Source organism: Diadema setosum, chromosome 17, assembly GCF_964275005.1.
Source record: "Diadema setosum chromosome 17, eeDiaSeto1, whole genome shotgun sequence".
Lineage (NCBI taxonomy): Eukaryota > Metazoa > Echinodermata > Echinoidea > Diadematoida > Diadematidae > Diadema > Diadema setosum.
This window is the reverse complement of record NC_092701.1, coordinates 34425284-34451021: the sequence shown is the minus strand read 5'-3', so window position 1 is coordinate 34451021 and position 25738 is coordinate 34425284. Positions and strand designations below refer to the sequence as shown.

The 25738-nt window shown below is 40.1% G+C and overlaps 1 protein-coding gene across 1 annotated transcript; it reads right to left on the bottom strand.

The window, feature by feature from the left end:
- Positions 1–1278: 1278 nt before the first annotated feature.
- On the bottom strand, positions 1279–15524 carry LOC140240642 (protein-associating with the carboxyl-terminal domain of ezrin-like). Its single transcript, XM_072320395.1, has 11 exons — positions 15336–15524; positions 13522–13707; positions 12915–13031; positions 12424–12586; positions 11648–11753; positions 8196–8413; positions 5304–5506; positions 4705–4845; positions 4086–4410; positions 2474–3258; positions 1279–1332 (listed from the first exon to the last, which is right to left on the bottom strand). The coding sequence occupies exons 1-11, from the start codon at positions 15522–15524 to the stop codon at positions 1279–1281; spliced, it is 2487 nt and encodes an 828-aa protein (XP_072176496.1).
- Positions 15525–25738: the final 10214 nt, after the last annotated feature.

Sequence of the window (25738 nt, the reverse complement as noted above, 5' to 3'; positions counted from 1 at the left end):
TGGAAATAAATGTCTTTCAATATTGCAAATAACTTGGAAGCATCTATACGTTATATACATTTAAATGATTTTTACATATGAATGGAGTTTGGATGCTGGTAAGGCATACAAAGTGGAAAAGAGCTTATTTTCCAAAGATGAGAAGAGCATTTTCTTGAAAAAAAAACAACAACAACAACATGCACACTATTTTGAAAAGTTTAGATGTCACACAAAAATCATGAGAAACCTATAAATTTGCACACTATCTATTGCAATCCCGCTTACTTTGGCCCATCTATTAAACATGAATTCCAGTCTTTGCACTACTTCCACAACTATTTGGGCTGAAACTTGTCTAGAATTTGTCGGGCAGTGAAAATGGAAGTGCTTCTGTTCCTACGATATCCTTCACCATATCACTTGATTTTACCTGACTGCTTCAGGCATCTTTCCGTTTTTAAACTTGGCAGAATGGCATGTGACAAATGTAGCTACCACCACTTTGGCTTGTGGAAGTGAGAAGAGAAGACAAGTACATGTACTTGATGTGGCATTTCAAATCCCTATAATACAATATGAGAAAAGTTAAGAAACACCAAGTTATTTCTACTTTCTTTTTAGAAATGCCCGTTGTACGTTGAAACTAATGATACTGTACTCCCATCCTACCTCAGGTACATCCATTATATTCCTCTGGGAGCAGAGATATGCAGTGACATCTTATCCTTATAAGCTGTTGTAGCCAGGAATCATATTTACCAGCATTCTCAAGTACAGCAACATGTGCTAACATACTGTGTGACCAATCCAAGTGTGCTGATTTGGGAAATATCTAGATATAAAATGTACCTCTCAGAGTGCAAAAAACAAAAATGAATAAGTTTTAATGACAGTGAGAACTGTATCCATTCACAGATATCGGACAACCATTTTGAAACATATAATGACATGAACATCTCGTACAAAATATTCATGACATTTACATAGTTCTCATGGTCACGCAAATGCAATGGGATGCGTGCATCAATCTCCTGTGTAAATGACATGCTCAATGACACTTTGTTATAGAATTTATTGATATTGAAATGGTCTAATAACATACCCTGGTAACCATAAAATCTTCGCAATAATTTTTTCATGAGGGTTTTGCTTTTACTATCTCTCATTTAGGGTAAATTCTCTGAAGAAATGGGAAGTCATCTCATCTCATCTCTTCAACTCTCTGTGGGGCACATCATCCACGAGAAACAGATGGGGGGATGTAGTTGGGTTAAGGCAGTTGGAGGGCGGTGCATGCTAGCTGTCATCCATGTCTATATTCCAGTCATCATCACCCCATCCGGCAGTCTCCTGGCGACAAAAAAACACGAGAGGTTTTTAAGCATGGTATGCTAAAATGGTGCAGAATGGGCTCATGGCGAGAGCCAGTCAAACCTGTCTGTAACGGCCACCTGAGGGAGATAAAAAGAGTGGCCATTAAAGACAGGTGGCTGCCAAGGCAGGTTTGACTGTAGGTGGGACTTACCAAAACAATATTGGACGGCACGGTGAACGGAAAGAGAACAAGAGGAAGGAGGGATGGGAAGATATCAGCCAAGACCGGACAGTTTTGACGCCAGGAGAGGCATTGTGAGAAGCCAAGAGTATAGAAAGGGACAGAGGAAGTCGCTGCAAGATCTTCCCCTGGTAACCTAAATGGTCTCCTCGATTTTGGAATTTCATCTAAGATACAACATGCTGAAACATGTCACTCATCTTGGATGCTGGCTGGTGGGGAAGCTGAGGTCATGGAAACTTTCACCTGATCAGTGTTAAAATGCCATTGAGAGAGAGAGAGAGAGGAGCAAGTTGCAAACTAGCTTCCAAAAAAAAAAAGGGTATCATACAAAATGCAAAGTTTCATCCTGTGGTAAAATGTAGCAAATGCTAGAAAATTTGTTAGTTTCAGTTGTCTGAACAGTTTGTATGTTCACATATGAAAATCATAATCTCTGTCTTCCTTTTTAACTTCAAAACAATAGCTCATGTGGGAGTTTCCTTTGAGTGGGAGCCTTCATTAGCAACTACATAAATTAGAGCAGAGCAGCAATTCATCTTCTCAAAAGTGGGGTAGGAAAGCATGGATATAGTTATATTCTACAGGACTAAATGATGGGATTAAAGAATGCTTTATCTTTAGTAAATTTCAAAGAAAAACTCTCTTAAATAATCAATCATACTTTGCACTGTTTCTGTTGCACAGATGTCTTTATACTGAAAAATTCAAGATATCTTTGCAATGTTTCATTATATTTTGTCTGACATATCATCTTAGAGACATTGTTCACATTCAAAAGAAACTTCAGCATTAACAGAAAGGGATATTGCTCAACAGAGAACAGCACAAAATTGGTGACAGACATTCCAATAATCTTTTTATAGTTTATATATGGCATTCAAAACCTGATTTGGTCCCTTTAACATCAAAAGTACTCTTTCGATGTTAGCATACCTCTTCTGTTGTCTCTGCAACTGCAAATGATAATGTCTCTTTCTTCCCTGATTCTCCACTTGGAGCATCATCTAAGGCAGTTTTCTCTCCGGTAATTCTACTTTTGTCTCCCTGATTCTTGGAAGAAAAACTGAAAGAGGGTTCCATGTCGGCAAAGAGATCATCTTCAGGAGCCGGCTTGGTGCGTACTTTAAAATCTGGAATTTCATACAGGTTTCCAAATTCTTGGGTCTGCTTGGGCACAGTTGACCTGGCAGAGTCTCCAGTTTTTCCTATTTTTTGACTTGCTGTTTCTGGTTTCTGTTTTTCATGGGATGGTGTCTTTGGGCCTTTCAGTTTCAAAGTTTTCTTCCCTGCACCAACCAGTGGTGATGGAGCCTTCTGTGGTGATGTTTCTGATGCACTCTGGCTCCAATCACTACCCCAGTCACTCTGACCACTTTCTCCGGGGTCTTTTGAAAGGCTATCTGTCCTGTGCAATGCTATATGTGTCCTGATCCGGGGGCTTTCCTTTCTGCTAGCCTCTGGTTGGTCGGCATCTTCCCAATCGGACCAGTCATCCCCTGTTTCTGTGCTGTCCAGAGCAGGGGTGGATCCAGCTGGGCTGTCGGCATCCCCGTTGCCTCCCGTATCCCTGGCTGCAGTGTCCTTGTGATAACCCTTGGGAGAGAGCTCTGCTGGTGAGGCGTCCTCACCAATGGGAAACGAGCCATTGTCAATGCTGCCCTCTGGTGACAGTCTGTGGGCTAGGCTACTCAGCTTCTCCTTCCTAGGTGAGAGTGGGGCTGCACAGATACAAATACAAAATAGATGAGTGTATTATTCTCCTTTGTAACCCAAGTTGACATTGCTACTAACATGCTTCAATATGTACCAAAACCAGTTGGAGCAGAAAGTATAATAGAAAAGATATACATATATGTTCTAATGAGACTGAAGCATATTGGAGATGCAAGAAGGATTTTTTTGTTTTTGTTTTTTTGTTTTGTTTTAATAAAAGCAGATCATAAGAAGATGATTTTTTTTAAATAAAAGCAAATCAATGGAAGATGAATATGAAAAGTAATAACTGTTCAACTTCTTAAGATGCTACATTTATTGCACTAATCAAACTGTGACAGCATTTACCTAGAAATACTTAAATGCATTTCATCTTGTTTCAATACTTTATCACAACCTAATTTTCTAAAAAATAATCTATCAGTACCCATTTGTCAGGAAACAGACATGTGTTGCAAAAGAATGCACAATGATCACTGTGATATTTCTATGATAGGAGAGGTCCCATTTTCAAAAGAAAAGAAGGAAAATTACATTGTTTACAATGCTATATCATCATCATTGTACAAGTATGTATGCACTTGACATGATTTGAACTCGGGACCTCCGATTGAAGATCAAGAATCTTATTGAAAGTTAATACAATGGCTTTAAAAGAGTCATGATTTCAGTTTAGCCACGCAAGATACAACACAAGTTATTGAGTGCTTCGAACGACTATGTGAGCAGATAACAAGCAGAACAGGAATCACATCTTGGCACCAAATTAGACCTCCTGTGCAAACTGAGATTAACGAGGGTTCATCGACCTGTTGAAGATTTTTATTCTCACCGTTCTCTTTCTCTGCCATCATCATCTTCCTCTTCTCCTCCCTGGCCAGTCGTCTCTGTTCGTTCCTCAGCCTCATCTCCTCCCGTCTTCTTTCTCTCTCCTCCTTCCTTGCTGCCAACTCCATGGCATCCTCCGCGACTGCCACACCCGTCTCTGAAATTTCCTCCTCCCCGTCCTGCCTGGCGGGTCCTCTGTCTGTTCCCTCAGCGTACGGGTCTGACCCGGGGGCAGTCTGGTCCAGGGCAGGGATGGCGATGACCCCACTCACGGCAGTCAGTTGAGGAATGGCAGTCAGCTTACTTGACTTACTTGCCTTTTGTGGAAACTGTTAGAATGTAGAATAGAGCAGGCCAAATGGAATTTTAAAATTTGTTGCACTCGGCAACAATCAAATACATTCACATATAAATGATTAATTTTCATTCTTGAAATGCATGGCCATTTAAGCTATAATGCCATTACCTCATACCATTTCTGTATTTCCAAAATAAGTCAACTGCTCTTACGGTTTAGGCATTACTTGCACAAGTTACACAGTACAAAAAAAATTATATTGCTAAAAGTTTCAGTAGCCAATATACCAGTTCAAAGGAAATATTTTGAATGAAGTGACATTTACTTTTGGCCGACCCTCCACGAAATACTTGATGCGGTTGCCCCCGACAACAACCTCCGGGCCAAGGATGTGTACCAAGTCTGCTAGGGCTCGCAGGCTGTCAGCAACGAGGTTGGTGTGGTGATCCTTTAGACCGAGCAGGAGCTGCAAGCATGACCAACGAGGAAAAGTGGGTCATTCTCAAAATGTGACAAACGTTTAGACGAAAGCAAAATTTGCAGTATACAACTTGTATGTCTAATCAAATGTAACTTGAATGTAATATTCCTGTTGTTTTCCCTCTGTCATAACTTGACATTTCCATGCTACTGATATAGGTCGATATCGAAAGACCACTCCTTTGAATCACTTTGACTTTCAGAGCTGTCATTAGAATATTTCCACATTTTTGAACAAAAAACAAGCACACAAAAAAGCAATTTCCATATTTAAGCAATACTGGCACCATTCCACTGAGTGCTGCCTCATACACAGATTTTCTCCTTGTACGATACAAAGATCCATGTGAAACTTCAGACAGCAGGACAGTGAGATAGAAATATCAAAGAGTGCGATTTGAAAAAGTGAAACTGAAGTAAACTCTGACTGATGAGAGGACACACCTGTGGCAGAACAACATTCTTGAGAGTGGCTTCATCGAAGAGATCGACGTAGGAGGAGAAGTGTTGGAGGAGGAGACTGCGAACATGCATCTCTCTGGACTGAAAGACCTGCGCCAGGACGGGGATCATGTGCCGCTGGAACATATCCAGGGGTAGGATGGGATTGATGCGGTGCGCCAGAAACTCTGGGTTCTTCTTGGAATCTGAAAGGGGAGTGAGGGTGGTCAATGATGTGGCAAAATGTGTTTCCATTATAGCACAGAAAAAAACTTGCATACCCCTCTATTTGTTAAGAGTGTATTATTATTGACAGTCCTACAAATAAACAAGGAAAAGTAGAAATTACGCGGTGCGTAATATACGTCCCCGCCGGAAGTAGCATTTAGTAGCAAAATGTACAATATAGGTAAAAAGATCAAGGTCAAAGGTCAAAGAAGTCAAAGGTCAAAATTCTATGTAGAAGTTTTGAAGCCCTCACCTAGTGCCATCACATAAAGCAAACGGAATCGAAATCGGGTTAGAAATGGCGAAGGAGTAGCATTTTGTAGCCAATGTACAATATAGGTAAAAAATCAAGGTCAAAGGTCAAAGAAGTCAAAGGACAAAATTCTGTGTAGAAGTTTTGAAGCCCTCACCTAGTGCCATCACATAAAGCAAACGGAATCGAAATCGGGTTAGAAATGGCGAAGGAGTAGCATTTAATAGCAAAATGTACAATACAGGTCAAAAATCAAGGTCAGAGGTCAAAGAAGTCAAAGGTCAAAATTCTGTGTAGAAGTTTTGAAGCCCTCACCAAGTGCCATCACTTAAAGCAAACGGAATTGAAATTGGGTTACAAATGGCGAAGGAGTAGCATTTTGTAGCAAAATGTACAATTTAGGTCAAAAATCAAGGTCAAAGGTCAAAGAAGTCAAAGGTCAAAATTCTGTGTAGAAGTTTTGAAGCCCTCACCTAGTGCCATCATATAAAGCAAACGGAATCGAAATCGGGTTAGAAATGGCGAAGGAGTAGCATTTTGTAGCCAATGTACAATATAGGCAAAAAATCACGGTCAAAGGTCAAAGAAGTCAAAGGTCAAAATTCTGTGTAGAAGTTTTGAAGCCCTCACCTAGTGCCATCATATAAAGCAAACGGAATCAAAATCGGGTTAGAAATGGCGAAGGAGTAGCATTTTGAAGCAAAATGTACAATATAGGTCAAAGGTCAAGGTCAAAGGTCACAACTGAAATTCTTTATAGAAGTTTCAAAGCTCCCATGTAGTGCTATCATATAAAGCAAACAGAATCAAAATCGGGTTAGAAATGGCGAAGGAGTAGCATTTTGAACATTTTGATCACACACGGACGCACGGACGGACGCACGGACGGACACACGGACGCACGGACGGACACACGGACACACACACGTACGGAGCCCGTTTCATAGTCCCCTGCTCGAACTCGTTCGGCGGGGACAAAAATGGGCGGCTGCATTATGTTTCAAAATAATTCTCTAAAGATTACCCAGACTAAATTTGTACTTATATAGATTATTTCTTCTAAAATCTGACCTTTTAGCCTTTTAGACAGGTAGAAATAATGATAAAAAAATATGAAATTCAGACTTATTTTGAAACTTTCACTGTGTGCCCATCTCCCATCACACAAGAATATACCTGGAAAACAGATTGCTCTTTGGAGAATGAAATTTTAGATCAACACAAACAGATCAAAGCCCTTCAAGCCTGTTCCATGCACTTTGAATAACATTATACTGCTGTTTCTTTTAATTTCTTTATTTGGAGTTATTACATTTCTCCCAATTGGTGTATGAAACTGAAGCCAACACACACATACCACTTTGACATAACAAAAGTGAAAGTTTTTACCAAGGATGAGAAACTATAACATTGCTTAACTGGAATATCACTTTAAACTTCTCATTAGTAGATTGATGACTTCCAAGAAAGTCGATCAGGGGATATGTTTCAATAATAAATTACCAGCTTTACGTCTGATCAACATTAGCATATTAGAGTCTCTCGTAGGTCATCATGTGCACGATTTGCAAACTCAAATATGCGCAAACACTTGCCTATAGCCAGGGCTCCACACTAACTTTTTTTTTGGTGGCCCAATGGGGCCACCAAAATCATCAATTTCAAATTTTTGGTGGCTCGAGAGAATAATTTGGTGGCCCCCCAAAAGAACAGTAAAAAACATTAAAACTCCTATTTTTTCTTTTTAATGAGTCAAATATTTAATTTTTATCATAGTAAGAATTGGAAGCTGGACATATCTACTCATAAATAAACCTCATCAAACTTGCAACACTCACTCTCAGGCACTCATTCAGTCCTTTTCATCCATCCTTTTAAACAAATTTAACTGCTGAATGGTGAAGACTAAGCATAAATATTCATTGACAGGCACATGCACATGGGTTGCAACATCTAAACATAAATAAAAGACATCAGATTACATGCAAATAATTAAGAAGCTAGAAGAACAGATTTCTATTTCTCAAAACACAAAGGACAAAGTTACTACGTTTGCACACACTGACTTGCATGCATTTATGCATTTCCGGCACAAAAAGTTACAAATTTTTTGACATACTTTTCAAAAACTTTTGATGGCCCGAGGTGGGCCACCAAATGTGCCTTTAAAAAAAAAAAATTTGGTGGCTCGACTTTCATTTTGGGTGGCCCTGGGCCACCGGGCCACTGTTAGTGTCGAGCCCTGCTATAGCGCCACAACAGGTATGGGGACACCCATGAACCCACAGAACGACAAGCGTATTTCACGCTCTTTTCAGAGCACTTTAAGCTACTAAGTTCCATGACTGACTAATCTAGCAAAGATTTAGCTATATGCTGCCAAATGAGTGGACCACACTATGCTGCTGGCTAACCTCTGCGGGGGGTCAGAAGATGGGGGAAGACCATGCTGACCGCTACCGGTTCGGCCATCACAAAGCTGTTGGTGATTGGCGTGAGGAGTCTGGAGGCCACCAGCTGTGACGGGAGGCGGTAGAGGTGGGAGGCCAGTCCCTCAAAGAAGGTGTTCTTCTCCATCTCATTCTTCAGCACAAGTTTGTTTAGGAAACCCATGATGTCAAGGAAATCGTTTCTGACGGAATAAAATCACAAAATACAGTTTCATTAATTGTGACTCGAGGCAAATGGGAAAGAGTTCTATTGGCAGACATATTCCTATTTCTTCTTCCATTCCCCCCCCCCCCATTATGATTTTGTAAAGTCATATTTTGTCAATTCAGCACACACAACACAGCAAACACATAAATGAGGGTTGCTTCCATCTTTAGTATCAACTGATTCCTCAAGTGTTGTTTTGCATCTGTGCTGGAGTTATTATCCATTTGGGTTGTATGTTCCTTTTATACGAGTATGTACATGTAAATTTGACCATGATCTTGCAATCCAGAAAAACATCCTTCAGTTGATTTTCTCGCAACGTGGCACAGGTTTCCTGCAGGAGATGTAGACAAGCTGATTAGATTACAGTAGTGTAGGTCAAACTTTGGCTAAATATGGCAGTTTTTGCTATGACTAGTTGTACATGTGGGAATATCCAGTGGTAATTTAATGCGGTAAGTGTACAATAATTGTAGACAATCATTACTTGAAACGATCATAGTGAAAAGTCAAAAGTCAGGGTCAAAGGTCAGTTTAACCCTAACTTACCTGGGCTATTTAGCAAGCTTGAATTCCTGGGGGGGGCATTATGGTCCCCCCTTCAGATCTCGGCTGTTGATCGCGTGATCGCCGCAAAATTTTGCATGAACATAAAGCCGGATGTAATCGACAAGATTGTTAAGTTAAATTTTCAAAAAATTTGCATTTTCTATTTTAAATTGATTATGCAAATATATGCAAAAACCTCATTTTCACCTGTAATTGGTTTATAAAAGCTTATGGAATGCTGATTTTTGGTGTAAATATTGCTAGTGACATTCCAAACATTTGTGCGGAAAAAAAAATTCAGTATCAAAATTAATTTCTTATGTTTTTTATTGTTTTATCATTTTTTATGTATTTCCTTGTTTTTTCAAACTTTTGTTTTTGTTGTTTTTTTTCAGCAGAATTTGTCATACACATCTTTAGAAGCATAATTATACTAAAATAAATTTATTTCAGCCATTAGAATTAAAAATATGAATCTTTATAAGAATTAATTGAAAAAACACAATTTGTATTGACTTTGTACACAAAATCACTATTTGAGCAATTTTGGGGTTGACAAAAATTTTTTGAAGGGGCGTGGCTTCGGAACGGTATGCCTGGGCGCGACAAATTTGGTCTCAAAAGTTGCGCGAGACTTGAAAGTAAAAAGTCAGCGAGCGGTGCGGTTAAAAAATTTTGCGCGGCGGAATGGTCGCGGAATTCGTCGAGGGGGGGCCCCCCCAGGTAAGTTAGGGTTAAGCCAACCCTGAAAACTGGGCGGCCATGATGTCACTTAATTGACAAGATAGGAATGAATTTACAATTATTTACATGAAAATGATAGTGGAGATAAGTGAATGGGCATGGAAACTAAGAAGGTATAAAATGTAAAGCTTCCATCCTTAGTTTCAGCTAGGAATGTTCAGAGATGAGACAAGTGTATTACTTTAAGAGAAAGACAGAAATAAACAACTGCCTAAAAAGACAGGGCAAGGGTCAAGATCAAAGGTCACTGAAATTAACACAAATATATATTTTCCTGGGCAAAACTTCCAATAGCAGTTTTCAAACTTGAATGTGAGGAAAGAAAGAAAAATGAATTACTGTAAAAGTGGATATTTTCGCGCGACTAATTTTTCGCGCTAGGCCGGGTCAGAAGAGTTTCGCGAGTTTTTAATTCCGCGGAATCAAGACATCACGCACAGAAACGTATGGCAAGCAAAGTAATATTCGCGTGTTTTTATTTTCGCGCTAGTTTCTGGTTGCGCGAAATGCGCGAAAATTTCAACACCGCGAAAATTTCCACTTTTACAGTATAATGTGGGATTGAAACTGCAGTGCATGAAATAGGAAGAACATGACATCCTGACACACTTAGAGATCTAAAATGTAAATTCTAACTAGAAATGTCGCTATGGCGACTGGTATGCCTCCACCATAATGCGTGATTCTCCTAATAGGTCTAGATAGTACATTGTACATGTGGACAATGTGTGATTACATTTTCACAAAATTGGCAAAATACTAAAATGACAAGTTTGTCACAATGTTCACCTTCCTTGACCTACTGTAGCTTTAATTGGATGAATAAGAGAGCATGTATTTGGGATTTAAGGACTTTAACTTGACTTTGACCCATTCATATGTGTATGCATTGAGTAATTTTCAAGGTATGGAGAAAAAGTGCAATTTCAGTATTGAATAGTAAATTGTTACCATTTTCATCTGGCCTTTGACCCTAAAATTCATAAGATAATCACTGTCAGGCAGAACATGCATTAATATGTAGTACGTTTCAAGATAACTTGAGCCACTTCCGAGATATGGAGGAAAAAATTAGTTCAGCACTTTCACTTGATCGTTGACCTTTGAGGCAAAAACAAAAGAAAAAAAAAACTTTCTAGAGAATCTCTATTAGGTTATACATGCATACACCAAGTGTAAAAAAAAAAAAAAAAAAATCCTGCTGGCATTGCATTAAACATGAGGGAAATAGTAAAATTTTGAAGTGTTGCCCTTGACCTTTGACCCCATGAACCCTAAATTCTCTAGATAATCACTGCCAGTCAGTACATGTATATATACTACGATCCTTGAAGATACCTTGAACAATTTCCAAGGTAGAGAGAAAAAAGTGAAGTTTTAATATTTTTACTTGACCTTTTGACCTTTGACCTCATGACCCAAACTTTCACCAGAGAATCTTAATTGGGTAATACATGTATACACTAAGTTTCAAGAAAATATCTTCAGGCATTGCATAGATATGGTGGAAATAGTAAGAGTTTATGTATTTGACCTTTGACCTTGAGTATGTGCACCCAAAAGTTGATAGGCACAACTTCACCCCCTAATACACATACATGCCAAGTTTCATTAGGATACCTCAAAAGGTTTTGATAGTAACCCTGTCCACAAAATTCATTACGGACGGACGGAAGGACGGACGGAAGGACGGAAGGACAGACGAACGGAAGGACGGACGGAAGGACGGACGGACAACCCGAAAACATGCCTCCGGCACCACTTCGTGGCGGGGGCATAAAAATAATACATATTGCAGTCAAATGGGACAAAACAACACTGCATTTTGTACCAGAAAATAGAATTGATAATAAAGTTCACATTACAATGTGACACACAATCCTATTGCTCTACTCCTTGCTAATAAGTAACTTACCTGAACAGCTCATCGGACAGCAATGTGCTCATCTTTGGTCTCAGTTTGGGGTCAGGGTTAAGGAACTGTTCCTCCATTTTGATGGAAAAAGCTTCAGAAATACTCCCTACATGAAAGGAGGGAGGGGATGAACAAATTATATATACACGTGTATAACACTTTCCTTCAATGCTTGGAATATTGGTAATCTTACTTCTTTTCAATAAAGATTACAATTGTACATTCTGCATTTACTGTTCAATACATGGCTATATCACACAACACACCATTCCTAAGACTGACCAAATAAACTTCTGAATGCAAATACAGTGCACTCCTGCTATAATGAACATGGTTATAACAAAATTTGGGTAACAAAGATGTAAAAATTCAGGCTGCCTTATTATCTACTCCATGCATTTAACTGTTAATTTGTTCGGTTATAGTGAAATTTGGATATAACAAAAGAAAACTGCTGGTCTCGAAGACTTTGTTATAATGAGAGTTTACTGTAGAAAGAAAGTCCTTTAACTCAGAATATTTTTTTTAATGATAAGGCAAGACCTCTTGAATAGTAATGTCTTAGCGGCAAAGCCACAACAGTTACTTCATACTCAATGTTATCTGAAGACAAGGATTTCAAATTGTTCACAATTATATACCTGATTCTGCTTGCATTTCTAATGATATGTTGCTTTGATTTCTGTGATTTAGTTCCTGGCAGACTTTGCATGTTGAGTTTTTGTTCATAAAAATTACATTATTTGTAAGGACATGGGCTAGGGACACAAGCTTACCTAAGTCACCTAGATATTCCAAGAGGGTGAGAGCCAAAACCCCAAATCCATATGCGTCCCGGGCATGACCTATGCTAGGCCCGACTGATGTCTTGATTCCTTCAACTTTCTCTTCAGGAGGTATGGCTTGGGAATTTCTTAGCGGTCTGCTCTGCACCAGAAACTGAAAAGATGGAACACAAACCATGGTATTTAGGTGAACAAATATAAGTACTGGTAACACTAGAAACCATCTGATAACCTAAATATGATATCTAAACAGAAATAAATGAATGAATGAATAAATGAATGAATGAATGAATGAATGGATACATGAATAAGTAAATAAGTAAACAAATAAATGAATAAATAAATAAATAAATAAATAAATAAATAAATAAATAAATAAATAAATAAAAACACATCTCAAATGTTAAAATCTGGCACTGACCTAATGTGATCACTATGCCCACACTCCTTGACAGGAAATTCCTGTCATTCATGGTGCTCACCTGAAGAGTGGCATCCTCAAATTTGCATAGATGCTCCATGCCCCCAAGCCTCCAGCCTCCATCACCGCTGCTCACATAGATGGATGACAGACACACATTATTGTGTGATACTCCACCCTGAATATATCACAAAGGTAAACACAAAGACATCATAACATTTTGATATTCATCTCACTCCTAGTTCATGTCAAACAAATAAGTTACATGTTAGTTATAATTATAAATATTTCAACTGTGGAAACATAACACAATAAAGTTGGTAATGATAAAAAATGACATCGACCCTGATTAAGAGGTAAATATCTGCACATATTCAAACATGATGAATAGATCACTCAATATTAATAATCTAAACTCTGAAAGTAATTAAGGCACCGTGAAACTTAATCGAGTGATGTGTACACACACACACACACACACAAATGAAAATATTTCACAAAAAATTTCAACTTAAGCTAAGAACATACAGTGGTACATCTTGCCTCCTTACATATTAACTGCATTTACTTGCAAATACTATGATGCCTGGCTTTTGTCTGGGCCTTGCTTTCATTCCATACAATGCAAACTCTGACACCTGTGAGACTTCTAAAAACTGGCTGCCTACTCTGTCATGCAGAAAGCTCAGGGCTTCCACCACATTGTAGATGCCAGCGCAGATTTCTTCCGGACTCAGCATCTCAATGACCAGCTCCAGGGGCTTCACTTGCTCGGTGATCAAGAAGGTGCTGTCCACGTTATTGCATGACGCAAAAAATTTCAGGATGGTCGGGTGGCGAAGGACCTTCAGTTGCTGCAAAGGCAAGGGAAGTAAGAGATAATTTACTTGACGATACACTGTATCTTGATTTCATCTGAACATCATCTTATCAACCTGATGTTTGGAATTTTGTCACATAACCAGGAGCAAAAAAATCAATGGCAAATGACTGAGATGATATGACAAGATCAAGCAAGAAATGCAGCAAGTAGAATTCACATGATCATACACAGACAATATACATACTTCTCAACCAGCGTCTTTCAACTCGCCATTGATTTTCAGTTCCCGCGTTGTTTAAACTTTACTTGAAAGACATACGTTGCATATCGGTAAAAGTAAATGGCTAACTTCAGTTTCAGATCATGCAGGCACCACACAATATTATTATCTTTTGTGAAGATTAAGTTTGTTTTGAGCAACGACTTGAAAGTCAATGTCGATATTGACAGTTCAGACAATCAATTTGTTTCAAATTCATGTAAGCGTTTGGAAATATCAAGCTATTTTAAATTCAATACTGAGTATAGGGCCTACTAAAAATGTAATTTTGGTGTAATTTGGTTCATGGAATTTGAAATATCTTCATGGATATGAAAGTACATTAATTAAATGCTGTAGATTCCAAGGTCTAAATCGGTGACACAGCCTTCAATGTCTAAATTTAAGAATTCTTTTTTTGATTGATTTTTAAACATAGTATCCAAAGCACAACTACTGTATTGGAACTGGCTAACATTCGACTCAAAGTAAATTTGAAGACAATGAAGTAGTAGATCTAGTATTTGTACATGTATGTTTACATTAGTACTTGCAGTGAAGGGTCTATTTGTTGATCTACACTGTGTTTAGTGTGTACCGGATCGGTTTCTACTTCTACGTGTAGCCCGACCAGACGTCATCCTCAGCGACATGACCCCTAGCCTAGGGCGTGGCTAGGCCGTCCTAGCCCTAGACAGAAAGATCTGTCTGTCTGAAGCAGAGGAGTCTTTCATTTATTACTATTTTTTTTGACGTTATCGCTCTCCTCTGTATAAGGAGGTAGGATCTAGGAGGGGATCCGTGAAGCCAGACGCAGTCTCCGCGGAACATTTCCCTGACGACCAGATACAGACCTATCTTTCGGTCAACATGACCCCTTGCCTAAGGCTGCGTTCACATAGAAGTATTCGGTATTCAGTATTCGCTATTCGGGCACCGAGTACACCATCACCCGTAGCGTCAACTCACCATCCCATGCAGTGAGGATTTCTTCCTCCTACATCCCAGCAAATCTTATTAACAATTTCTAAACTGCATCAGAATGTCAGTATACATCCATGCTTATTTTTGCTAAAGGGCAAATCCAGACCAAAAGTGTCATTATTTCATATTTCATATCAGCGGTATACGCTGCAAGAAAATCGAACAAGCTCGATTCCCACTTTGCTACACTTTTCGCGGCTATTCGGTACTTTCGAACAGTGCCCTCCTAAGTGAACCGGTGTGAGGAAATCCTCTCGTTCGATTCAAGCTATTCGTGTGCCCTCGAAAAACGAGCCCGAATACCCAAATAGTATACTTCTAATATGTGAACGCAGCCTTAGCCCTGGCCTTGGCAAGGCAGTTTGGCCTTGGCCTTGTATTCCTGGAATTACAGTTTTTACACATCATTGATTTACCTTAGCAGCATGCTGGTATATTTGCTCATGTTTCCCTTCCTCGTCGTGTTTGTGAACGAAAACCGAAACCCGAGATCCATCTGAACGTTTTGCTGGATGAATTTTCCAGTCCTGGTGCTGAGTGGAGGCTGTATCGGGAAGCGGGTCCTCGAGGGTGCAGCCCGCGAGTGCACTACTCTCAACGCCCATGATTCGCCGTGCAGTGTGTGGACGTGGGAAAAGCGGGCCGGCGTCCGACGTTCACGCACACACTCGAAACGCAGAAAGGACTTGTCCTGCGGTTTGTATTGTTAATTTCCTTGAAAAGGAATTTAAAACTGCACTTGTTTCTGAGAAGAAATAACATTCATTGATAAACTGGAATAGAAATCATGCTTTCACAACTGAGACCGCGTACGTTAGAAATTGGGAAGATCACACGCTGTGCATTCCAGTCACAACCTTACGTGGGCGTCGCCATTTTGACTCTAATCCTTTGAAATGTCGCCCTCACGAGAAGACACGTCACAACGTATACCAGTACACGTCACCTGACATTTGGACCGATTGAGTAGGCCTGTAAGTAAGGACAAAACGTTCATTATTTCTCTCAGGTTGCAATTGAGCTTTGATTCCACTGTTCTTGGCTACAGCTTCATTTTTCACATACCCTAACCAATCATTTTCATATGAAACAAAAATAGATAAAAAATTACAATTCACATAAATACGGAGTAGGCCTACCGTCAATTTTACAGATTTCATTGTTGTACAACAGAACAAAAAAAGAAAAAGAAAAAGATAAATAAATAAATGGGGGATAACGTGACATGATACCATAGTCATGAGTGGTTTCTATTGCTTGAGTAGGATCTCTGCGAGCAAAAAAGACAAATGCAAAAATTGGCATAAGTATTATTAAAAAAATAATTTTGTAGAATAATTGGTAGTGCCCACTGCCAGGGGCGGATGCAGGAAAATTCTGTCCGGGAGGAGTGGGGCAGGGGGGAGGGGGGGGGGGGGGGCTGGCAAAAAAACACGAACAAAAACTACCGTGCGATTGTTAATTTTTTTTCCCATTTCCGGGTTTCATTGGCTGACAAGCAAGTCAATATACATTGTACTTAGTAGTATACGAAAATCACCATGAATCATACAGTCATGCATCGTCATAGATAATAATGCTGTTATTAATTTTGTGTCGTGTATTTGATCTATGGGGCAAATTATTTGTAAAATAGAGCCCCATTATCTCTCTCCTTTCTTTCTTTAGATTGACAACAGCAACAACAACAACAACATTATGATAGGCCTATCAATATCAACCGGGGGGGGGGGGGGGGGTGGGGGGTTCTGTAAGTACTCAGTTTCCCACGACCTTCCCATGCCAGGGTCCTGCCATCATCCCTGCCTTCTAACGAAACCATGTTTACATTTGCGCTAAGAAGGACAAAGCACACAACAATTTTGCTCAAGAACATAAGCCTGCACATTTTCGCTCACTACAAAAGAAGATTAAACAAGCAAACAAACAAACAAACAAACAAACAAAAACCAAAAGAGCACAGAAACCAATCAATCATCAAACAACAAGCAAACAACGAACAAAAAGAACTTTGTATACCAACGGCGTAAATCCATACTGAGGAGTGGGGGGGGGGGGGGGATGATCGGCGATAGTCACCATCACCACGATTACAAGCCCATAACCGAACCGGCGCAGCCTTGAGGGGGACGGGGGTGAGAGAAGCTTGGTAACCCCCCCCCCCCCCCCCACACACACACACACACTTTACAGGGATCGGATGTTTCACTCTTTTGCATGAAATATAAAGTGGGAGGAGTGTGATATATTTCTGACAAACTGTTACAAGCGAGCTTGAAAATTTTGACATTTTACAGTCCCAAAACTGCAGTTTGTGACTGTATTTTGTCCGCTTTAAAAATTAAGGGGGGAGGGCACCGGGTGAAACTGCCGGCAATTACTGACAGCAACATCAAGAGAATGGCATAACAATTAAATGCGAGCGAGCGAAGCGAGCGAGCTTGAAAATTTTGACATTTTCCAGTAAAAAAAAAACTGCCGTTTTGGGCTGTATTTTTTCGCTTTGGAAATTAAGGGGGCGCACAGGGCGCAACTGCTGGCAGTTCGTATATGGGCAGCAACATCAGGAGAATGGCATAACGATTAAATGCGAGCGAGCGAAGCGAGTGAGCTTGAAAATTTTGACATTTTACAGTCCCCCTAACTGTCGTTTGTGGCTGTATTTTTTCGCTTTGGAAATTAAGGGGGAGCACCGTGCGAAAACTGCCGGCAATTACTGGCAGCAACATCAGGAGAATGGCATACTGATTAAATACGAGTGTGCGAAGCGAGCGAGCTTGAAAATTTTGACATCTTACAGTCCCCAAAACTGCCATTTGTAGTTATATTTTTCGCTTTGGAAATTAAAGGGGACGCACCGGGCACAACTGCTGTCAATCACTGGCAGCAACATCAGGAGAATGCCATAGCGATTAAATTTAAATTTAAATTAAAAGCCTTAAAATTTTGACATTTTGCAATCCCAGAAAATGTCGTTTGTAGCTGCATTTTTTCGCTTTGGAAATTAAGGGGAGGCACACCGGGCGAAAACTGCTGGCAGTTACTGGCAGCAACATCAGGAGAATGGCATAATGATTGAGCGAGTGAGCGGAGCGAGCGAGCTTCAAAATTTTGACTTATTACAGTCCCCAAACTGCCGTTTGTAGCTTTATTTTTAGCTTTGGAAATTAAGGGGGGCACCGGGTGAAACTGCTGGCAATTACTGACAGCAACATCAAGAGAATGGCACAACAATAAAATGCGAGCGAGTGAAGCGAGCGAGCTTGAAAATTTTGGCATTTTTCAGTAAAAAAACTGCCGTTTTGGGCTGTATTTTTTCGCTTTGGAAATTAAGGGGGGCGCACAGGGCGCAACTGCTGGCAGTTCGTACTGGCAGCAACATCAGGAGAATGGCATAACGATTAAATGCGAGCGAGCGAAGCGAGTGAGCTTGAAAATTTTGACATTTTACAGTCCCCCTAACTGTCGTTTGTGGCTGTATTTTTTCGCTTTGGAAATTAAGGGGGAGCACCGGGCGAAAACTGCTGGCAATTACTGGCAGCAACATCAGGAGAATGGCCGCTAATGATTAAATGCGAGCGAGCGAAGCGAGCGAGCTTCAAAATTTTGACTTATTACAGTCCCAAAACTGCCGTTTGTAGCTATATTTTTCGCTTTGAAAATTAAGGGGGGAGCACCGGGCGAAAACTGCTGGCAATAACTGGCAGCAACATCAGGAGAATGGCATAATGATTAAATGCGAGTGAGTGAAGCGAGCTTCAAAATTTTGACATCTTACAGTCCCAAAACTGCCGTTTGTAGCTATGTTTTTCGCTGTGGAGATTAAGGGGGGAGCACCGGGCGAAAACTGCTGGCAATTACTGGCAGCAACATCATGAGAATGGCATAATGATTAAATGCGAGTGTGCGAAGCGAGCGAGCTTGAAAATTTTGACATCTTACAGTCCCCAAAACTGCCATTTGTAGTTATATTTTTCGCTTTGGAAATTAAAGGGGACGCACCGGGCACAACTGCTGTCAATCACTGGCAGCAACATCAGGAGAATGCCATAGCGATTAAATTTAAATTTGAATTAAAAGCCTTAAAATTTTGAAATTTTGCAATCCCAGAAAATGTCGTTTGTAGCTGCATTTTTTCGCTTTGGAAATTAAGGGGAGGCACACCGGGCGAAAACTGCTGGCAGTTACTGGCAGCAACATCAGGAGAATGGCATAATGATTGAGCGAGTGAGCGGAGCGAGCGAGCTTCAAAATTTTGACTTATTAGAGTCCCCAAACTGCCGTTTGTAGCTTTATTTTTAGCTTTGGAAATTAAGGGGGGGGGGGCACCGGGTGAAACTGCTGGCAATTACTGACAGCAACATCAAGAGAATGGCACAACAATAAAATGCGAGCGAGTGAAGCGAGAGAGCTTGAAAATTTTGGCATTTTTCAGTAAAAAAACTGCCGTTTTGGGCTGTATTTTTTCGCTTTGGAAATTAAGGGGGGCGCACAGGGCGCAACTGCTGGCAGTTCGTACTGGCAGCAACATCAGGAGAATGGCATAACGATTAAATGCGAGCGAGCGAAGCGAGTGAGCTTGAAAATTTTGACATTTTACAGTCCCCCTAACTGTCGTTTGTGGCTGTATTTTTTTCGCTTTGGAAATTAAGGGGGAGCACCGGGCGAAAACTGCTGGCAATTACTGGCAGCAACATCAGGAGAATGGCCGCTAATGATTAAATGCGAGCGAGCGAAGCGAGCGAGCTTCAAAATTTTGACTTATTACAGTCCCAAAACTGCCGTTTGTAGCTATATTTTTCGCTTTGGAAATTAAGGGGGGAGCACCGGGCGAAAACTGCTGGCAATAACTGGCAGCAACATCAGGAGAATGGCATAATGATTAAATGCGAGTGAGTGAAGCGAGCTTCAAAATTTTGACATCTTACAGTCCCAAAACTGCCGTTTGTAGCTATGTTTTTCGCTGTGGAGATTAAGGGGGGAGCACCGGGCGAAAACTGCTGGCAATTACTGGCAGCAACATCATGAGAATGGCATAATGATTAAATGCGAGTGTGCGAAGCGAGCGAGCTTGAAAATTTTGACATCTTACAGTCCCCAAAACTGCCATTTGTAGTTATATTTTTCGCTTTGGAAATTAAAGGGGACGCACCGGGCACAACTGCTGTCAATCACTGGCAGCAACATCAGGAGAATGCCATAGCGATTAAATTTAAATTTGAATTAAAAGCCTTAAAATTTTGAAATTTTGCAATCCCAGAAAATGTCGTTTGTAGCTGCATTTTTAGGTGATCCGAGTATCCTTCGGATCACCTTCTGTATCTGTACTGATTGTTTATTTCTGGACAAAAGTTGTGCAGAGGTTAGCTCAGAAAGTCCTCAGCCTATCAGTTTCAAAATCATACCATATATGTATCATGTCGCAAAGACGACAGATCTTATAAAATCATAGTGATCAATCGACCGTGACGTCACTATGACGTCATTATATGAAAACACATTTTCATTCATATCTCATTAATGGAATGAAATTTTTCAATGAAATTTACGTCACATATATTTCAAGTCAGGCGCATTCTACTCATTTGATCAAATTTTAGTTTACACTTACATCGTGAGCGTACGCGCGCGTTAAAATGTTGACATGCTCCAATCGAGCTCAAAATTTTTTTGCACACGTTTCAGAGCATTTGGAGCATTTTTTGAAAAATTGAAAAAATTGGACGGACGCGTACGCGTGCGCGCATATGCGCACGCACAGCTCATATGCAACAAAAATTTCCCGTTTTTTCACACGGATCAGATGTCTGAAATGTCAAGGAATATTTCTACCAAGTTTCAAGTCAATCCGACTCAATATGACGTCATACGGGCCCGTCAAAGTTGAAATTCCGCGCGCGCGTCAATGGCGATATACAGTGCAACTATGCCAAAAAACCGCCAATTTTAAATCCGATTTTACTCGTCAGGATGGACGGTGACCCCCCATTTTCTTTACATATTTTGAAAGCTGATGAGTTGTACATATCATTTCATGGGTTGGCGATACTTAAAAAATGGTTAAAAGATATCAAATTTCTTAATAAAATAAAAAGAGTAAATTTTCAAAATGACGTCATCAAATTTCAAGTTCACTCGAGCGTATCTCACTTATCCTTCGCCAATTTTCACCCAGTTTTCAGTATGTTGTAGCTTATTAAATGTACTTTCATATAATTACAAAGTTTTGATTGGATGACGTCATCACCTCGTAAAAATGGATTGAAAGTATCCTTGTAAAATTTGACCAGTTTACGTGTTATCTCTATGGGAGTGCAGTTTTTCTGGAAATGAAAATTGACATGACTATATCTATCGAGCACTAACTCACTTATGCTTCGATGAATTTTTCCCAGATTTTGATATGTTGTAGCTGAGACTTTGGGCTATCGGGAATGTGCCCTTCGTTTTTTCATACTGTGTCGGGATCACGTCGAAAAACTTGGTTGAAATTAAAGCTTATCTTCGATGTATTTTCATATTAATTTCCTTTTGCAACTTTCTTTGCAATAACTCAAGAAAAACAAGCCCTATCTACCCAATATTTCGCACATGTTTAGTTCACGTTACGTACATCATTTCATAAAATAACAATTACTTGACCGGACACAATCTTCGGTATGTAAATTAGGGTCAAAGGTCATAAATGGTTCATCCTGTATCTAAGTGAATACATGTCCTATCTCTCCCATATTTTGCACACGCAAAGATTATGTTACAAGAATCATTTCACAAAATAACCACTCTTTGCTCAGATGCCATCTTGTCTGTGCAAAGTGGGGTCAAAAGGTCATATGTACTTCTTTCTGTTTCTTCTTTATGACGTGTTATCTCTATGGAAGGGAATTTTTCTAGATGTGAAAATTGACATGATTGTCTTTATCGAGCACTAGCTCACTTACCCTTCGGTGAATTTTTCTCAGATTTTAATATGTTGTAACTGAGACTGCACTATCGTTACGTGCCCTTTGTTTTTTCATATGATGCAGGGATCATGTTAAAATACTTGGTTGAAATTAAAGCTTATCTTCGATGTATTAAGATATTTCTACGTTTCTGCAACTTTCTTTGCAATAACTAAAAAAAAAAAAAAACCGTATCACCCCCATATTTTGCACATGTTTAGTTCATGTCACGTACATTATTTCATAAAATAACAACTACTTGATCGGACAACATCTTGGGTATGTAAATTAGGGTCAAAGGTCACAATAATGTTTCATCCTGTATCTTGGTGAATACATGTCTTATCTTTCCCATATTTTGCACACGCAAAGATCATGTTACAAGAATCATTTCACAAAATAATCACTTTTTGCTCAGATGCCATCTAGGTTGTGCAAAGTGGGGTCAAAGGTCATATGTACTTGTTGCTGTATCTTTGTTATAGTGTATACAGATTTGGTACCAAAGATGGCAGATATGACTCCCTTTTCTAAATGAGAATCCAAACATCACACGGCCAATGTCTCTGAACACAGATGAAACCTGCATGGTCATGCCTATTGCGATCAGGACTTGAATCATTGATTAAAAAAAAAAATCGGATCTCCTTAATTTGTCAGTGATGACAAATTACAATCTCTAGTTTCGCTTTGGAAATTAAGGGGAGGCACACCGGGCGAAAACTGCTGGCAGTTACTGGCAGCAACATCAGGAGAATGGCATAATGATTGAGCGAGTGAGCGGAGCGAGCGAGCTTCAAAATTTTGACTTATTACAGTCCCCAAACTGCCGTTTGTAGCTTTATTTTTAGCTTTGGAAATTAAGGGGGGGCACCGGGTGAAACTGCTGGCAATTACTGACAGCAACATCAAGAGAATGGCACAACAATAAAATGCGAGCGAGTGAAGCGAGCGAGCTTGAAAATTTTGGCATTTTTCAGTAAAAAAACTGCCGTTTTGGGCTGTATTTTTTCGCTTTGGAAATTAAGGGGGCGCACAGGGCGCAACTGCTGGCAGTTCGTACTGGCAGCAACATCAGGAGAATGGCATAACGATTAAATGCGAGCGAGCGAAGCGAGTGAGCTTGAAAATTTTGACATTTTACAGTCCCCCTAACTGTCGTTTGTGGCTGTATTTTTTCGCTTTGGAAATTAAGGGGGAGCACCGGGCGAAAACTGCTGGCAATTACTGGCAGCAACATCAGGAGAATGGCCGCTAATGATTAAATGCGAGCGAGCGAAGCGAGCGAGCTTCAAAATTTTGACTTATTACAGTCCCAAAACTGCCGTTTGTAGCTATATTTTTCGCTTTGGAAATTAAGGGGGGAGCACCGGGCGAAAACTGCTGGCAATAACTGGCAGCAACATCAGGAGAATGGCATAATGATTAAATGCGAGTGAGTGAAGCGAACTTCAAAATTTTGACATCTTACAGTTCCAAAACTGCCGTTTGTAGCTATGTTTTTCGCTGTGGAGATTAAGGGGGGAGCACCGGGCGAAAACTGCTGGCAATTACTGGCAGCAACATCATGAGAATGGCATAATGATTAAATGCGAGTGTGCGAAGCGAGCGAGCTTGAAAATTTTGACATCTTATAATCCCCAAAACTGCCATTTGTAGCTATATTTTTCGCTTTGGAAATTAAAGGGGACGCACCGGGCACAACTGCTGTCAATCACTGGCAGCAACATCAGGAGAATGCCATAGCGATTAAATGCGAGCGAGCGGAGCAAGCGAGCCTTAAAATTTTGACATTTTGCAGTCCCAGAAAATGTTGTTTGTAGCTGTATTTTTTCGCTTTGGAAATTAAGGGGAGGCACACCGGGCGAAAACTGCTGGCAATTACTGGCAGCAACATCAGGAGAATGGCATAATGATTAAATCCGAGCGAGCGGAGCGAGCGAGCTTCAAAATTTCGACTTATTACAGTCCCAAAACTGCCGTTTGTAGCTTTATTTTTAGCTTTGGAAATTAAGGGGGAGCACCGGGCGAAAACTGCTGGCAATTTATGGCAGCAACATCATGAGAATGGCATAATGATTAAATGCGAGTGTGCGAAGAGAGCGAGCTTGAAAAATTTTGACATCTTACAGTCCCCCAAACTGCCATTTGTAGCTATATTTTTTGCTTTGGAGATTAGGGGGGGGGGGGGGCGCACCGGGCGCAACTGCTGTCAATCACTGGTAGCAACATCAGGGGAATGGCTTAGCGCTTAAATGCGAGCGAGCGGAGCGAGCGAGCTTTAAAATTTTGAAATTTTACACCCCAAAAACTGCCGTTTTTAGCTATATTTTTACGATTTGGTTTGTCCCACTTTTATGGGGGAACCATCCCCCCCCCCCCATCGACGCCTCTGCATATGAGGGAGCTTTTGTTAAGTGAAAGATATGCTGCACACTCTTTGACAAATTAGGGAAATATACGTCAATCTCAACAGTGTACGAAAGGGCGTACAAACGGCGTACAAACGTCATGCAATATGCCAAAATTGATACAATCACATTTCTGCTTTCTCCATTTTTTTTCTTCAAAATTCAGGGGGGGGGGGGGGATGATTGTACAGGCCATCCCCCCCTCCTCCATTTCAGGGGGGGGGGATATATCCCCCCCCCCCCTGGGATTTACGCCCATGTTGTATACAAGACACGCAAAAATTGTTCTGGCAATGATTTCACGGGTAACAACTGTCATGTCTGTGTTAACCTGCCCTGTTCATTATTGTGATCAAGTACATGAACACACGGGAGCTGGTGTCATGCATAGGAAAGGTCTGCTTTTACCGTCTCCATACACTGTCTGCATGCATATCGACAGTGCGGGAACAATGTCAAAGTAGGATGTTTTCCCTTTGTAATGATACACACTTTTACTTATCAGGTCAATATTGTTTATCAAGTGTGCGTGTTTGTTTTTTTTTTTAACCATAAATGCATTAAATCTATATGTTTATCACCAGTGTCGAGCATTATTTCAATTTGGGCGTTTTGTTATATCTGTCTCGAAAATTAAAGTGTTATTCCTGAGGCCGTCAGGGAAGCGTTGATTGTCCGTCAACATTAATTCAAGTGAGCCGGAAACGCTTGTCCCATGTTCAACACGTGCCAATGACAACCGAAAACAAAGTACAGCTGAAACCAAAACCCAAAGAGCAACGTGGATTGAGTGAAAGCAGCAACATTATCAGAACACATCAGAGAAAGTTTGAGGAAAATCGGACAATCGATGCAAAAGTTATGAATTTCTGAAATTTTGGTGTTGTAATGACTGGATGAGGAGATTACTTCAGTGTATGACATCATCTGTGGACAACAATAATAAAGGAAAGATAAAGAAAATTCAACATTTTCTACCTTAATGAATAAGCACTTGACTTACCTCTTTCAGAAAGCATGGGGAATGACATTTCCCCTAACATAATGTGAATAACAAGCAGATGGAATGTGTAATTCTAATGAAAAATTATGTTTTTTAAAGGAATTCTTCTGTTATTTTATTTAATTTATTATCCACACATGACGTCATAAACTCTAGTAGTCTCCTTATCCCTAAACGGAACCCTCGACCATGTCATGGGCTTTGGTTTTATTTCTTTTTCTTTATTTATTAATTTTTTTGAAGAGTCGAAACTTTATGGGTAGGCCTATTCTATGTGGTAATGTGGGGGGGCTGTAGCCCCCGACCCCTTCCGTTCTGCCTCTCCTGTATTCAATTCAATTCAATTCAATTCAATTCAATTCAATTCAATTCAGTTCAATTCAATTCAATTCGATTCAATTCAATTTTATTTTCATTTCCATTGAATAAACAGGGAAAATCATTTACGATACATTAACAGG

Bases quoted from the DNA above. Each gene is read 5' to 3' on its own strand.
- LOC140240642 (XM_072320395.1), bottom strand. From the start codon at position 15,524: ATGGGCGTTGAGAGTAGTGCACTCGCGGGCTGCACCCTCGAGGACCCG. The intron at 5,507-8,195 runs GTTAGCCAGCAG...CTCCCCTTTCAG, and splicing joins TCTTCTGACCCCCCGCAGAG to ATTCCAAGAAGAACCCAGAG. The intron at 4,846-5,303 runs GTGTGTCCTCTC...TCATGCTTGCAG, and splicing joins AGAATGTTGTTCTGCCACAG to CTCCTGCTCGGTCTAAAGGA.